Here is a 15,461-nt window from a genome sequence, read left to right as displayed (position 1 = left end):
GGAAGGCAAATATGTCCAGGCGTATTTTATATGTACCTGATCCCAGTCAGAGTGTAGCTGTGGAAAAATACTCTCTTGAGATTACCAAGAAATCAGGTTGTCTGTCAGTATAGATTTCTGGACACAGTTTGTTAATATTTGCATCACAGAAGATAACTGTTCAGGTCTTATGTTTCCCTAGGTCGCAGAATCTTGGAATAACATTTATTTCTCTCTGTTAGTGTTAGAGGCTCCATATAGGATCCTCTCCAAGACCCATGTATATGTCTTGGCTGTCTATGTGTCAGACTACCTATAACTAGAAAATTGGTTAATCTCTTTTATTTTACCATAGAAATAGGCCTTATTTTAGCAAGTAGCTGAGCCTTTTAACATTCAGCTATTTGATTCATTCGATTCTTGTCTCTGCCATAAGATTATGAAGTTTCCTAGATCCTAAGTCTTCATTTTACCTTACATATCTTGTTAATTCATGCTTGCTGAAATTATTCAATCATATGATTAATACAGCATCAGCATGCAACATGACTCTAGTAAGACTGTACAAATGTAAATGTGTAATTTTGTTCTTTCAAATTAATAAGAATTTTCATCCATCTTTACCCTCAGGCACTAACTCAGCGACTAGGTAGAATTATTAACGGACACATTGATCTTGATAACAGAGGAGTAATATTTACTGAAGCTTTTGTAGCTAGACATAAAGCACGCATCCGTGGGTTGTTCAGTGCTATTACCTGGTAAGCATATTTTAAATTATGTATATTTTTACATTTGTTTGATTATTGTTTGCTTTTTTTTTTTTTTAAAGCAGAATCTCATTCAGGACCCTAGTTTGTTAAATAGACAGAGGGCAGCTTCTGTGAAATAGGAATGGGGATTCCAGAGCCCTAGAATGTAGCCACACTCTCTCCAACCCACATCTCCTTTACTCGCCTACCTTCACCATCGTTATGACCCCAGATGTACTTCTGCAGAACACCCAGATCATATATAAAGTCACCCTGGGATCGTGGAAAGAGTATGCAGTCAGAAGTCCTTGGGTCATAGCCCTATCACATAGTACTTGTGACCCTGAGTAGATAAGTCAGTCACACCTAACTTCTTTGGGCCACAGACGGGACTGGATGACTTTAGAACTTTTTTTTTTTTTTTTTTTTACTAAATAACATTCTAGAATTCTAATGAATAACAATTTTACTTTCAAAATCACTTGAACTTAATGTTTGGGGCCTGTGTAACAAACTCCAGTGTGGAATTAAGAAAACCTACATTCTCAATTCTCTTTTCTCCTGTGTCATTTAGTTTATCTCAGTGGTTTTTGGGTCCCACCAGCATTTAAATGTCCAGATTTCTCCATTTTAAAACAATCAAACCTCTCTCAACCCCATATTCCACTCCCTTTACCATCTTGTTTATTCCTTTCCTTAAAGTGAACCTTCTCGAATTGATGTCTACAGTTACTGTCTCAGTTTTCTTACCTTCAGTAACTTCTCAACTCACCCATCTGGCTTCTACAACTTACATAGCAATGATGTCAGTATCATTAAATCTAATGGGTATTTCCTGTCCTTGTTTTACTTTATAGCACCATTTAACCCCAATTACGGCTTCCTTCTTGAAATGTTCCCATCTCTTTCTTTTTTTTTTTTTTTTTTTTTTAACACTATACTTTCCTGGTTTCTTTTTATGTCTTTTGGCAGTACCTTATTAGGCTGTACCTTTTCTGGCTCTTCCTCCTTCACGAGCCTTGAAAGTTTTGTTTCAGGCCATCTTTTCTTCTCAGTCCTGTACTGTCTGCCTAGGTGCTTTTACCTTTCTTCTAAGTTTCAGACTCATACTATCTGTACAGCATCTCTTTTGAAGTGTTTTGTTACAAGTGCCTCAAATTCAGCATATTTAAACTAACTCACTACTGTCCCACTTTCCACCTCTTCTGAATTTATTCTTCCACTGGTGTTTCCATTACCAGTAAATATCATCATCAGGTTGGTTTTGCCAGAAAACTGGGAGTCCTCCTTTATGCCATCCTTTCTCTTACCTCCCTTTCCATAACACAACATCTTTTGAATTCATATTTTAAATATTTACGTAATCTTTACTTCTCTGACATCACCATTCTTACCACTTCAGTCCATTTTTTACCTAGACTGTTTCAGGAGGTTTCTAACAAGTCCCCCTTCTTCTACTCTTATTACCTTTCAGGACATTTTTTCGTGGCAGCCACAGTGATTTCTTTTTGTCATTCAACAAATCAAAAGCACGCATTGAACACCTAATACATTCAGGGCCCTGGTGGAACAAAAGACTAAAAGGATAGAAGAGAGAGCTTGCAATCTAATGCAACAGTTTTCTTTCTTTCTTCCTTTTTTTATCTCACACTTACAGAAAAGTTGCAAGAGAACCTTTTTTTTTTAAATTCTGTCCCATTTGAGAGAAAGTGGCTGACATGATGTCCCATAATCACACTTTAGTCTGTATTTCCTACAAACAAGGGCAACGTCCTATAGAACTACAATACAAACATCAAAATCAGAAAATTGACTGTGATCCATTACTACCATCCAGTCCTTGGATCCCATTCATGTTTTACCAGTTGTCCCAATAATATTCTTTATACAAAAAGGATCCAGTTCAGAATCACATAGTGCATTTAATTGTCATGTCTCCTTAGTCACTTTCAATCTGGAACACTTACCCTTACTTTCATGACCTTGGCACTTGAAGATCACAGGCCAGTTATTTCGTAGAATATTCAATCTTTCCTTTCTGCTACTTTGTCATACTTATATTCAGGTTATGCATCTTTGGCAGGAATATCACAAAAGTGATTATATGTTCTTGTCATTGAACCCTATCAGGTGGCATACAATTCAGATTTTTCCAGTTACTGATGAGGTGCATTGTGACTTCTTAATAAGGAGATATCTGCTAGGCTTCTCATAAAGATTCTTGTTTCCCTTTATAATTAAGTATTTATGGGGAGGGCAGTTTGAGATCATGTGAGTTACCGTTTTTCATCAAATTTTCAGTTTATTCATTTATTAAATCACTGTGGACTTACAGTTTTCTATATTATTCATTGGATTATAATCTATTGTTACCATTATTTAGATTTTCAAATTGGCTCTGATTTAGCTAGTGGAAGGCCCTTCAAGCTGGCTTCTGTGTCCTTTTGACAGGTCCCCATTATTCTTCCAACACTTCTTTTCTTTCTGGCACAACAAGAAGTTCCAGGCTCAGTTCATACTTTACCTGTTCCAACCTTGGAATCAGCCATTCCTCCAAGGAGCCCTGGTTCCTTTTAGTAGAGTATTTAGAAACCAAGATCTGGACACTAGATTGTTTATTGCTGTTTGGTTGTTCCTGCTCTCAAGCCCTCTCAGCAGACAAGCTAAGGTATACACGTTACACAATTATATACACCCCCCCTATATATCTATATTTTTGTATCGTTGTGTATCAGGAACCGTGAGTTCACACTGATACCTCCAACACTCTAAGTCTTGTTCTAGTTTTCTCCTTTTCCATAATTGTAACTCCCTTCTGTGTCCATGAGAAACCTAGCTCCCATTATCCTTAATGTATTTACTTATTTGATTAATTCCCCTTTATGTGACTGATCTCCCATTTGCTGCTACAGCTCTCTTCCCTATATGGATGTCTTCTTTACATAGGCTCTGACAGCTTCCACCAGATCACCCTTCTAACACAAGAACAGTAGTTTTTTCCAGGAGAGGAACTGAGTAGCTGAGTGATAGGAATGGAGGGGGACTCCGTTTTGTAACTTTTTTGTACCCTGAACATTTATCACTTAGTCAAAAAAACAAAAAAAAAAAAACAGTGTATTTTTCCTATTAACAAATATTTATCCTTTTTCTTTGACCAGTTATTGTGGTGAGTGTAGTTATCATCTGGTTCAGCAAATAATATTTTCCTGACTCATAGTAGCCCTGAGTTTCTCTGTATGGAGGTATTATCAAACCATGAGAGCAAAAACAAATTTTGAGCCACAAAAGATGTTGCTAGGCTGTGTGGCTTCTAGATAGTTCCATTTAAGGTAATGTATCTTCATATTTGCCTCTTAAATACAAGGAACCAACTCACTTTTCTGGTCTAACTTCAGAGAGAAGACCTGCATCTCTGATTAAAAAGGGTTTATGTTTATTGTTACTATAGGTAGCCAGAAAGAAGAGCAGGAAGTAATTAGTGAGAAGAATGAGGTATATAGGTATACTAAGCTACATTGTATTCCAGATTGAAATAATTCAGCAGCTAAGTTTCATTGTACAATAAAAGCTAGAAATTTTGTGCAATCCAGTTAAACTTTTATTGAACACCCATAGTAAGTTATGCACCCAGCAATTTTAAGATAAAGTTCTTCAAGGAGCCCTCCACATTTTTGTAGGAATGTGTTCAGGTAGAAAGGAACAGAAAACAAAAAACATGAGAAGGTTGTAATAAGATAAACAGAGGAGAGCAAACTTCACGTAATTGGACCTAATTGGTTCGGGGGGGCTCTAAATAATTCAACTGAAAATTTTAGGTAAAATAATTTAATATAAACTAAATTGATCTATATAAGAATTTGGTAAAAGTAATAGTTTAGTCAAAAATCCCCAAACACAGCGGTTTTAAATATTAATTCATATTTTGACAACTGTTTCTGCTCTCCCAGGTTTGTCATAGGGAAAATTTATAACATTTTAAATAATCAACAAGAGAGAATCAAGTAGTTGGAATAACTTAAAAGTCTTTTAGTTATATGCATAAGAATAAAATCACAGACTAAACCTAAACCAGAGAACTTGTATAATTGGCTTAAAATGAATAGGGAAGCAAAAAATTGGAGTCAGAAAAAAGTCTAGATCTTTTTTTTTCAATTGTTTCCTTTACTTAAAAGAAATTATAATTATTATAAAAGAAAAGCATTCACAGGGATCTATCCAAAAGAAATGAAAACATATCTCTGCACAAAGGCATGAAACAAATCTTCATAGCAGCATTATTCATAATAGCCCCAAACTGGAAATAATCCAGGTGTCCATCAGCTGATAAATGGATACAAACAACAAAATATAGTATATCCGTACACCAGAATGCTATTCAGCAATAAAAAGGAGTGAATACTGATCCGTGCTTTATTATGCATGAACCTCAAAGACATGCTAAGTAAAAGAAGCCGGACACAAGAGACCACATACTGATTCCATTTATAAGAAATCTCTAGAAAAGCACATTTGTAGAGGCAGAAAGCAGATCAGTGGTTCTGTAGGTCTACAGGTGGCAACAGGAATTAACTGCAAACATCTAGGAAGGAACTTTTTGGGTGATGGAAACCTTCTAAAACTGGATTGTGGTGTTGGTTGCTCAGCTCTATTAATTTATTGAGATTGTTGAATTGTATACTTAGAATTGGTTAGATTTATATGTAAATTTTGTATGTCTCATTAAAGCTGTTCAAAAAAAAAAAGAAATGTATAATCATTACAGAAAATACTGATAAGCAAAAGAGAGAAATTAAAGTGGATTTCTCCCAGTCATACACCCTAACTGGAATACAGCATTCCAGTTTCCTTTCAGTACGTACATGATCTCATTTTTCTTCAGAAATGGAATCATATAACATTCACTGACTTCCCAGGTGAGGAGACAGACAGAAAGAATAGACAGACAGAAAGAATAGAATGAACAAGAAATTAACATACAATAAAGGGCAAGACAGATAGTCAAGAGTCACCAAATTTGAGGTGAAATTTTGGTGGGAAAGTAAATTGATCCCAGAATGGGAAGACAGATCAATTACCTGGTATTTCAATAGCATAATTCTGCTTAAGGATGTAAAATTTGGTGCAGTTTTTTTTTTTTTTTTTTTTTAGTTGATTTACAATGTTGTGTTGGTTTCTGGTGTTCAGCAAGCAATTCAGTTATACATATATATGTGTATATATATTTTTCTTCATGTTCTTTTCCATTATACTTTATTACAGGATACTGAATATAATTCCCTGTGCTATACAGTAGGACCTTCTTGTTTATCTATTTTATATATAGTAGTTTGTATCTCCTAATCCCAAACTTCTGATTTATCCCTCCCCCACCCCTTTTCCCCTTTGACAACCATAAGTTTGTTTTCTATGTCTGAGTCTGTTTCTGTTTTGTAAATAAGATCATTTGTATCATAGTTTAGATTCCATATGTAAGTGATGTCATATGGCATTTGTCTTTCTCTGACTTCACTTTGTATGATAATCTCTAGGTCCATCCATGTTGCTGCAAATGGCAACATTTAATTCTTTTTTATGGCTGAGTAATATTCTATTGTGTGTGTGTGTATATATCACATCTTCTTTATCCATTCATCTGTTGATGGACACTTAGGTTGCTTTCACGTCTTGACTATTATTAATAGTGCTGCTATGAACATTGGGGTGCATGTATCTTTTCGAATTAGAGTTTTTGTCTTTTCTGGATGTATGCCCAGGAGTGAGATTGCTGGATCAAAAGGTAGCTCTATTTTTAGTTTTTTAGGGAGCCTCCATACTGTTTTCCACAGTGGCTGCACCAATTTACATTCCCACCAACAGTGTAGGAGGGTTCCCTTTTCTCCACACCCTTTCCAGCATTTATTATTTGTAGACTTTTTGATGATGGCTATTCTGACCCATGTGAGGTGATACCTCATTGTAGTTTTGATTTGCATTTCTCTAATTAGTGATGTTGAGCATCTTTTCATGTGCCTATTGGCCATCTTTATGTCTTCTTTGGAGAAATGTCTATTTAGGTCTTCTGCCCATTTTTGATTGGGTTGTTTGGTGTTTTTTTTTTGTTTTTTTTTTTTTATTGAGCTATATAAACTATATTTTGGAAATAACTCCTTGTTGGTCACATTGTTTGCAGATATTTTCTCCCAGTACGTAGGTTGTCTTTTCATTTTGTTTATGGTTTTGTTTGCTGTGCCAAAGCTTATCAGTTTGATTTGGTCCCATTTGGTTATTTTTATTTTTGTTTCTGTTGCCTTGGGAGGCTGATCTAAGAAAACATTGCTACAATTTATGTCAGAGAATGTTTTGCCAATGTTCTCTTCTAGCTGTTTTACAATGTCATGTCTTACATTTAAATCTTTAAGCCATTTTTGAGTTTATTTTTGTGTATGGTGTGAGGGAGTGTTCTAACTTCATTGATTTACATGTGGCTGTCCAGCTTTCCCAGCACCACTTGCTGACGAGACTGTCTTTTCTCCATTGTATGTTCTTGCCTCCTTTGTCGAAGATTAATTGACCATGGGGGTGTGTGCGTTTATTTCTGGGCTTTCTGTGTTTTCTGTTATTGTTGTTGTTTTTGGCTGTGTGGCTTGCAGGATCTTAGTTCCCTGACTGAGGATTGAACCTGCGCCCTTGCCAGTGAAAGCACAGAGTCCTAACCACTGGACCACCAGGGAATTCCCTGGGCTGTCTTTTCTGTTGCATTGATCTATGTGTCTGTTTGTGTGCCAATACCATGCTGTTTTGATTACTGTGGCTTTGTAGTATTGTCTGAAGTCAAGGAGGGTTATGCCTCCTGCTTTGTTCTTTTTCCTCAGGATTGCTTTGGCAATTCTGGGTCTTTTATAGTCCCATATAAATTTTAGGATTATTTGTTCTAGTTCTGTGGAAAATGTCATGGGTAATTTGATAGGGATTCCATTAAACCTGTAGATTGCTTTGGGTAGTATTAATATTTTAACAATATTAATTCTTCTGATCCAAAAGCATAAGATATCTTTCCATTTCTTTGAATCATCTTCATTTTCCTTTGTTAATGTTTTGTAGTTCTTAGCATATAAGTCTTTCACCTCCTTGATGACGTTTATTCCTAAGTATTTCTTTTTTTGATGCAGTTTTTAAAGGGAATTTTTTTTACTTTCCCTTTCTGATATTTCATTGTTAGTATAAAGAAATGCAACGGATTTCTGTATGTTAATCTGGTATCCTGCTACCTTGCTGAATTCATTTATCAGTTCTAGTAGTTTTTGTGTGGCATCTTTAGGATTTTCCATATATGGTATTATGTCACCTGCTTATGATGATAATTTTACCTCTTCCCTTCCAGTTTGTGTACCTTTTATTGCTTTTTATTGTCTGATTGCTGTGGCTAGGACTTCTGATACTGTGTTGAACAGAAGTGGTGACAGTGGGCATCCTTGTTGTAAATTTCAGCGCGAAGGCTTTCAACTTTTCACCGTTGAGTATTATGTTGGCTGTGGGCTTGTCATAAATAGCTTTTATTATGTTGAGATATGTTCCCTCTGTACCCACTTTGGTAAGAGTTGTTATCATGAGTGGATGTTGAATTTTGTCAAATGCTTTTTCTGCAGCAGCTATCAAGATGATCATGTGGTTTTTGTCTGTTCTTTTGTTTATGTGGTGTATCACATTGATAGATTTGCTATGTTGAACTATCCTTGTGAACTTGGGATGAATCCCACTTGGTCGTGGTGTATGATCTTTTTTATGTGTTGTCGGATTCGGTTTGCTAATGTTTTGTTGAGATTTTCTGCATCTATATTCGTCAGAGATACTGGCCTGTAATTTTCTTTTTTGGTGGTGTCTTTGTTTGGTTTTGGTATCAGGATGATGGTGACTTCATAGAATGTCTTTGGGAGTGTTCCCTCCTCTTCAGTCTTTTGGAAGAGTTTGAAAAGGATCAGTATAAGTTCTTTGTATGGTTGGTAGAATTAATTCCCCAGTGCAGCCATCCCGTCCTGGACTTTTGTTTGCAGGGAGTTTTTTTATTACAGATTCTGTTTCACTTCTAGTGATCATTCTGTTCAAATTAATCTGTTTCTTAATTCAGTTTTGGAGGACTGTATGTTTCTAGAAACTTGTCCATTTCTTCTAGGTTGTCCAATTTGATGGCATATAATTGTTCATAGTATTCTCTTATGGTTTTTGTATTTCTGTGGTATCAGTTGTTATTTCTCCTCTTTCATTTCTTATTTTATTTAGTTCTCTCTTTTCTTCTTGGTGAGCCTGGCCAGAGGTCTGTAGGTTTTGTTTACCCTTTGAAAGAACCAGGTCTTGATTTTATTGATTTCTTTTTTTGTTTTTAATTGCAGTATAGATTTACAAGGGTGTGTTTCAGGTGTACAGCAAAGTGATTCAGTTACATGTATGTATATGTATATGTGTGTGTATATATATATTCTTTTTCAGATTCTTTTCCCTTATAGATTATTACAAAATATTGAGTATAGTTCCCTGTGCTATACAGTATGTCCTTGTTGTTTATTATTGATATTTTATGTATAGTAGTATGTATATGTTAATTCCAAGTTCCTCATTTATCCCTCCCTCCTACCTTTCCCCTTTGGCAACTATAAGTTTGTTTTCTATTCCTGTGGGTCTCTTTCTGTTTTGTAAATAAGTTTATTTGTATCTTTTTTTTTTTTTTTAGATTCCACATATAAGCAATATCGTATGATATTTGTCTTTTTTTGGCTTATTTCACTTAATATGATAATTTCTAGTTCCATCCATGTTGCTGCAAATGGCATTATTTGATTTTTCTTATGGCTGAGTAATATCCCATTGTGTGTGTGTGGGGGTGTGTATGTATATCTGTCACATCTTCTTTATCCATTCATCTGTCAGTGGACATTTAGGTTGCTTCCATGTCTTGTGTATTGTAAATAGTGCTGCAATGAACATTGGGATGCATGTATCTTTTCGAATTATAGTTTTGTCCAGTTATATGCCCAGGAGTGGGATTACAGGATCATATGGTAGCTCTAGTTTTAGTTTTTTTAAGGAACCTCCACACTGTTCTCCATAGTGCCTGTACAGATTTACATTCTCACCAACAGTGTAGGAGGGTTCCTTTTTCTCCATACCCTCTCCAGCATTTATTGTTTGTAGACGTTTTTGATGATAGTCATTCTGACTGGTGTCAGGTGATACCTCATGGTAGTTTTGATTTGCATTTCTCTAATAATTGGCATTGTTGAGCATTTTTTTCATCTGTATGGACCATCTGTATGTCTTTGGAGAAGTGTCTGTTTAGATCTTCTACCTGCTTTTTGATTGGGTTGTTTCTGTTTTTTTTTAATCTCTTTTATTTATTCCCTCTCTGATCTTCATTATTTCCTTTCTTCTGCTGACTTTAGGTTTTGTTTTTTCTTCTGATTCTTTTAGGCGGTAGGTTAGGTTGTTTATTTGAGATTTTTCTTATTTTTTGACGAAGGCCTGTATTGCTGTGAACTTCTCTCTAAGGACTGCTTTTGCTGCATGCCATAGATTTTGTATGGTTGTGTTTTCATTGTCAGTTGTCTCAAGGTATTTTTAAATTTCCTCTTTGATTTCATCTTGACCCATTGTTTTTTTAGTAGCATGTTGTTTAGTCTCCATGTAATCGGTTTTTTTCTTGTTTTTCTTTCTGTGGTTGATTTCTAGTTTCATGCTGTTGTGGTCAGAAAAGATACTTGAAATAATTTCTCTCCTCTTCAGTTTGTTGAGGCTTGTTTTGTGTTTTTGTATGTGGTCAGTCCTAGAGAATGTTCCATGTGCACTTGAAAACAGTGTGTATTCTGGTTTTTTGGGATGTAATGCCCTGAAAATACCAATTAAGTCTAACTATTCTAATGTGTCATTTAGAATCTCTGTTGCATTATTGATTTTCTGTCTGGAAGATCTATCCATTGATGTGAGTCTGGTGTTAAAGTCTCCTACTATTGTATTCCCATCAATTTCTCCCTTTATGTCTGTTAGTATTTGTTTTATGTATTCAGATGCTCCTATATTGGGTGCATATATGTTAACAAGTGCAATATCCTCTCCTTGTATTGATCCTTTTATCATTATTCAGTGCCCTTGTTTATCTTTTTTTTATGGTCTTAGTTTCAAAGTCTGTTTTCTCTGATATGAGTATTGCTACCCCCGCCTTCTTGTCACTTCCATTTGCATGATACATCTTTTTCCATCCCTTCACTTTCAATCTATGTGTGTCATTTGCCCTAAAGTGGGTCTTTTGTAGACAGCATGTTGTAGGCTCTTGTTTTTTTATCCATTCTGCCACTCTTTGACTTTTGATTGGAGCATTTAGTCTATTGACACTTAAGGTAATTATTGATAGATATGTATTTGTTGCCATTTAAAAACTTGTTTTCCAGTTTTGTATTTCTTATTCCCTTCTCTTTCTTTTTGTCTTTCCTATTGTGGTTTGATGGTTTTCTTTTGTATTATGCTTTTGTTCTCTTCTTTTTGGTTTTTGTGAATCTGTTGTATGTTTTTGATTTGTGATTACGCTGTTTTTTTCAAGTATGTTAACCCATTCCTGTATCTACTTGCTACAAACTGGTAGTCATATAGGCTCAAACACATTCTAAAAAAAAAAAATCTGTATTTTCTTACTCTTCTCCCCCATATTTTTTGATTTTGATGTCCTCTTTTGCACCTTCATGTTTTGATGTCCTCTTTTGCACCTTCATGTTTATCCTTTTGCTGTTCATTGTAGTTATTATCGCTTTCACAATAATTTTTTTTAAGTCTGTGTACTGGCTTATTTAAGTGATTTACTTCCCAGTTGTGATTTTTTTTTTTTTTTCTTTCCTACAGATTCTTGCTTCTTTTCTATTGAGAGAAGACCTTTCAATATTTCTTTTAGGATAGGTTTAGTATTGCTGTATTCTTTCAGTTTTTGCTTGTCTGAGACATTCTTTCTCTCTCCTAAATGATAATCTTGCTAGGTAGAGTTTCCTAAGTTGTAGGTTTTTCCCTTTCAGGACATGGAATATATCTTGTCACTCCCTTCTGGCCTGAAACCTTTTTGTAGAGAACTCAGCTGATAGGCTTAAGTAGGTTCCCTTTGTAACTAATTCTTTGTTTTCTCTTGCTGCCTAGAAACCTCCCTTTATCTTTAACTTTTGTCATTTTAATTATAATATGTCCTGTTGTGGGTTTGTTTGGGTTCATCCTTTTGGGACCTTCTCTGCTTCCCATACCTGGATATCTGTTTCCTTCCTTAGGTTTGGGAAGTTTTAAGCCATAATTTCTTCCAATATGTTTTCGATCCCCTTTTCTCTTTCTTCTCCTTCTGGGATCCCTATGATGTGTAGATTGGCACACTTTATATTATCCCATAGGTCTCATATATTGCTTTCTTTTTTTTTCATTTGTCTTTCTGTCTGCTGTTCTTATTGGGCAATTTCCATTATTCTTTCTTCCAGATCATTTATTCATTCTTCTGCATCATTCAGTTTGCTATTTATTGCCTTTAGCTCAGCTTTCATCTCAGCAAATGAGTTTTCTAATTTTTCTTGGTTCCTCTTTATAGTTAGTAACTAGTTCCTTGTTACAGTGACCTGCATTTCTATTGATAGCCTTTCTTAATTCCTTCAGTAGTTTTATTACCTCCTTTTTGAACTCAGGGTCTAGTAGACTGGAGAGGTGTTTTATTTTTTGTTCTTTCAGGGGAATTCTCTTGATCTTTTAATTGCATTTGGCTCCTCTGCTTCTTCATTTTATTTATATTTCTCTTACTGTAAGAGTTTAGGAGAAACAGTTATCTACTGTGGTCTTGGAGGGCTGTTTTTATGTCGGAGCATCCCCGTGTACCCTGCATGAATCTAATATTTTTGGTGTGAGAGCTGTTTTAGTATGGGGCCCTGCCATGTCTTTTCTCAGTATGTGCTGGCCGTTATCCCACTGATGGAGGTGTGACTGGTGTTGTGGTGACCAGAGCCTGCAATGGATATTGAGCAGGGCGTCCTCTTTGCTCTGTGGTTGTCACAGCCCTGTTGGGGACAGGGTCTGCTCACCAGTTGTTGGAGTAGAAGCCCCCAGATACATTTCTAAGCTACTACAGTGTGAGGCAAGACTGGAGTGCTCCCGCTGGGAGAAAAGCCACTGCCTATTCCTCCACAGGAGCTGTTTGCCAGGAGGGCACCTGTGGTGTTTCCTGTCACTCGTGCAGTCTCACAAAGTATGCTCTTGTTGGCACTGCCCCTGGCCCCTCCTCAATCATGGGAATGCAGGCAGTCGACCTGGGTGACCCTCGGGCGCTGTGCTCACAAAACCAGCAGCGCAGATCCACTGAAGTCAGGCACCTGAACTGTCATGGTCGCACACCTGGACCCGCCCTGGGAGCTACAGAATCAGCCCAGACCCCAGCTCCACCTCTACATATGCATGCCCACAAAGCTTGCAGCTGCTAATGCCAGACTTGCCCCAGCCACAGGATCACCAGTAATCTGCTTGGATGTCCCACAGGTGCTGAGCTTACAAAGCTGCCAGCAGTGGCATAAATCCACGGATTGATCAGCTGCTGGGACACAGCTCAGATTTCAGCCCCACCTCCAAGTGTGGGCAGCACTCCCGGGCTTGCATGCTCCCAGAGCTCATAGAGGCAGAGCCACACCTGCTGTGAGCACGCAGAGATTGAGGCTGCTCTGGTGGGGCCTTGCCCCTCCCTTTGCTTGAGAGTCACCCCATTAACAGTGGGGCTTCTATGGCAGACCCAGGCTCAGTCCTGTGTACACCTCCTGTTGCAGCCCAAAGCATACTCCACCCCCTTCAGGCTGTCTCTGCACAGCGAATCCCAGTCCTCTCCCCAGGTCTGTCCCCTGAAGCCCAAGTTTCAGCACCTAGCCCCCATGCCCACTAGCAGACATGCGTCTGGCTGGGGAGTGCAGCAAGGTGGTCAGGCCCGTCCATGCCAGCCTCTCTCTGTTCTGCCTGTGGCAGGCTGGTTGCTGCATTCTCCGCTGAGCCTCTGAAGCTCTCTTGCTGGCCCGGCTGATCTCCCAGTCAGTGAAGGGAGTTCCCAATGTGAGAGAACCTTCCTTCTTTCATAGGTACCTCCCAGGGACGTAGATCCTGTCCCAATTCCTTTTTTTTTTCTTTTTCCTACCCAGTTAAATGGTGATCTTTCTTGCAACTTTGGTTGTATGAGATCTGCCAGCATTCAGTAGGTATTCTGTGAGAATTATTCCACATGTAGATGTATTTTTGATACACTTACGGGAGGAGGTGAGCTCCATGTCCTATCCTGCCGTCTTGATCTATGGTGCAATTTTGCCTTCATTTTTTTCTTCTAAATTAATTTGTTTTTCATAAACTAATCATCCTAGTTTTTTTAATTCATAAGTATGTGTAACTCTATGATGAGTAAAATGTTTTTTTTATTTTTTTTTTCTTTCCATAAAGGCCTACAGCAGTGAATTCTTTGATTTCAAAATATGGGTTTCAGGAGCAGCTTCTTTACTGTGAGTTTGCTTTAAATGATATATCACTTAATTAGCTGTTGAATAGACTAAATGTAAAACTTAACTAATTTTAATGTTTTTACCTCTTTTAATCTTAAAACTTATGTAATTAAAATATATCTAGGGGGCTTCCCTGGTGGCACAGTGGTTGAGAATCTGCCTGCCAATGCTGGGGACACGGGTTCGATCCCTGGTCTGGGAAGATCCCACGTGCCACGGAGCAACTGAGCCCCATGTGCTAAAACTACTGAGCTTGTGCTCTAGAGCCCGTGAGCCACAACTACTGAGCCCGCGTGTTGCAACTACTGAAGCCCGCGTGCCTAGAGCCCGTGCTCTGCAACAAGAGAAGCCACTGCAATGAGAAGCCTGCGCACCACAATGAAGAGTAGCCCCCACTCGTGGCAACTAGAGAAACCCCGCGTGCAGCAACAAAGACCTGACACAGCCAAAAATAAATAAATAAATAAATTTATTTTAAAAAATATATTTCTGGTTGAGAAGTTTCTCTATACCAATTTTCATATACGTGTCTTGTTATACCCACCAAACATTTAGTGTTGGGTACCTCAAGAGGAGTGGAATAAAAAAAAAATGTGTGTGTATAAAATACTCTGCTATGCATATGCATATAGAGATTTAAAATTTTGGGATTAAGAATAATTTTTACTTTGTTTCTTACAGATTTTTACTACATTTTCTTGTGAAAGTAGTGTTTGGCTAATAAAATTTTTACAAAAGGCTTATAGCATTAAAAATAAATTCTTAGCATTCAAACAGTACAGTAATAGCTTCAAAATAATTTTGGTCCATTGACTATTTTGTGTTTTTGTGAAACTCTTATGAGATTTCGAAGGTTTTTTTATAAAGCTTGGCTGAAGTAATTTTTAAAAGCAGTGACTTAATCTTTCAACTCAGGTATCTGTGCAAATATAAAATTAAAATGAATAATGGAAAAGAAATTTAAATACAGAACCAAAAATTAATTTTTGTTCACTGTATTTTTCAGAATATGGAGTTAAATTTAAATTTTTTAAGACAAATTTAAAATTAAAATGTGACGTATTTCTGAACTTCCATAATCAGAGTTGGTGAAATTTCATTATAATGTAAAGTTCTTCAAGTAATAACTGATAAATTGATAACTTTCGTCTGAATTTAGCTTGGATTTGTGTTGTACAGTCACACAAAATTTAAAATTATGTGCTTCAGTCAATTGTGAAAT

General features: G+C 36.8%; 1 protein-coding gene across 3 annotated transcripts in view; it reads left to right on the top strand.

Annotated features, from left to right (window-relative positions):
• Nucleotides 1-15,461, top strand: part of UFL1 (UFM1 specific ligase 1) — a 60,437-nt gene that overhangs the window by 25,104 nt on the left and 19,872 nt on the right. For all 3 annotated transcript variants that reach the window (XR_014248431.1, XM_082405221.1, XM_082405222.1), the window contains exons 6-7: nt 610-740; nt 14,181-14,239. Coding sequence is in view for 2 of the 3 variants with exons in the window: in XM_082405221.1 (XP_082261347.1) it covers nt 610-740; nt 14,181-14,239 (190 nt within the window). In the remaining variant the exon portion in view is untranslated. The remainder of the gene's footprint in view (nt 1-609; nt 741-14,180; nt 14,240-15,461) is intronic.

Source organism: Balaenoptera borealis (assembly GCF_965194805.1).
Source record: "Balaenoptera borealis genome assembly, chromosome: 9".
Classification (NCBI taxonomy): Eukaryota; Metazoa; Chordata; class Mammalia; order Artiodactyla; family Balaenopteridae; genus Balaenoptera; species Balaenoptera borealis.
Note: the sequence above shows the minus strand (reverse complement) of the source record. Positions and strands in the feature narration are given on the sequence as shown.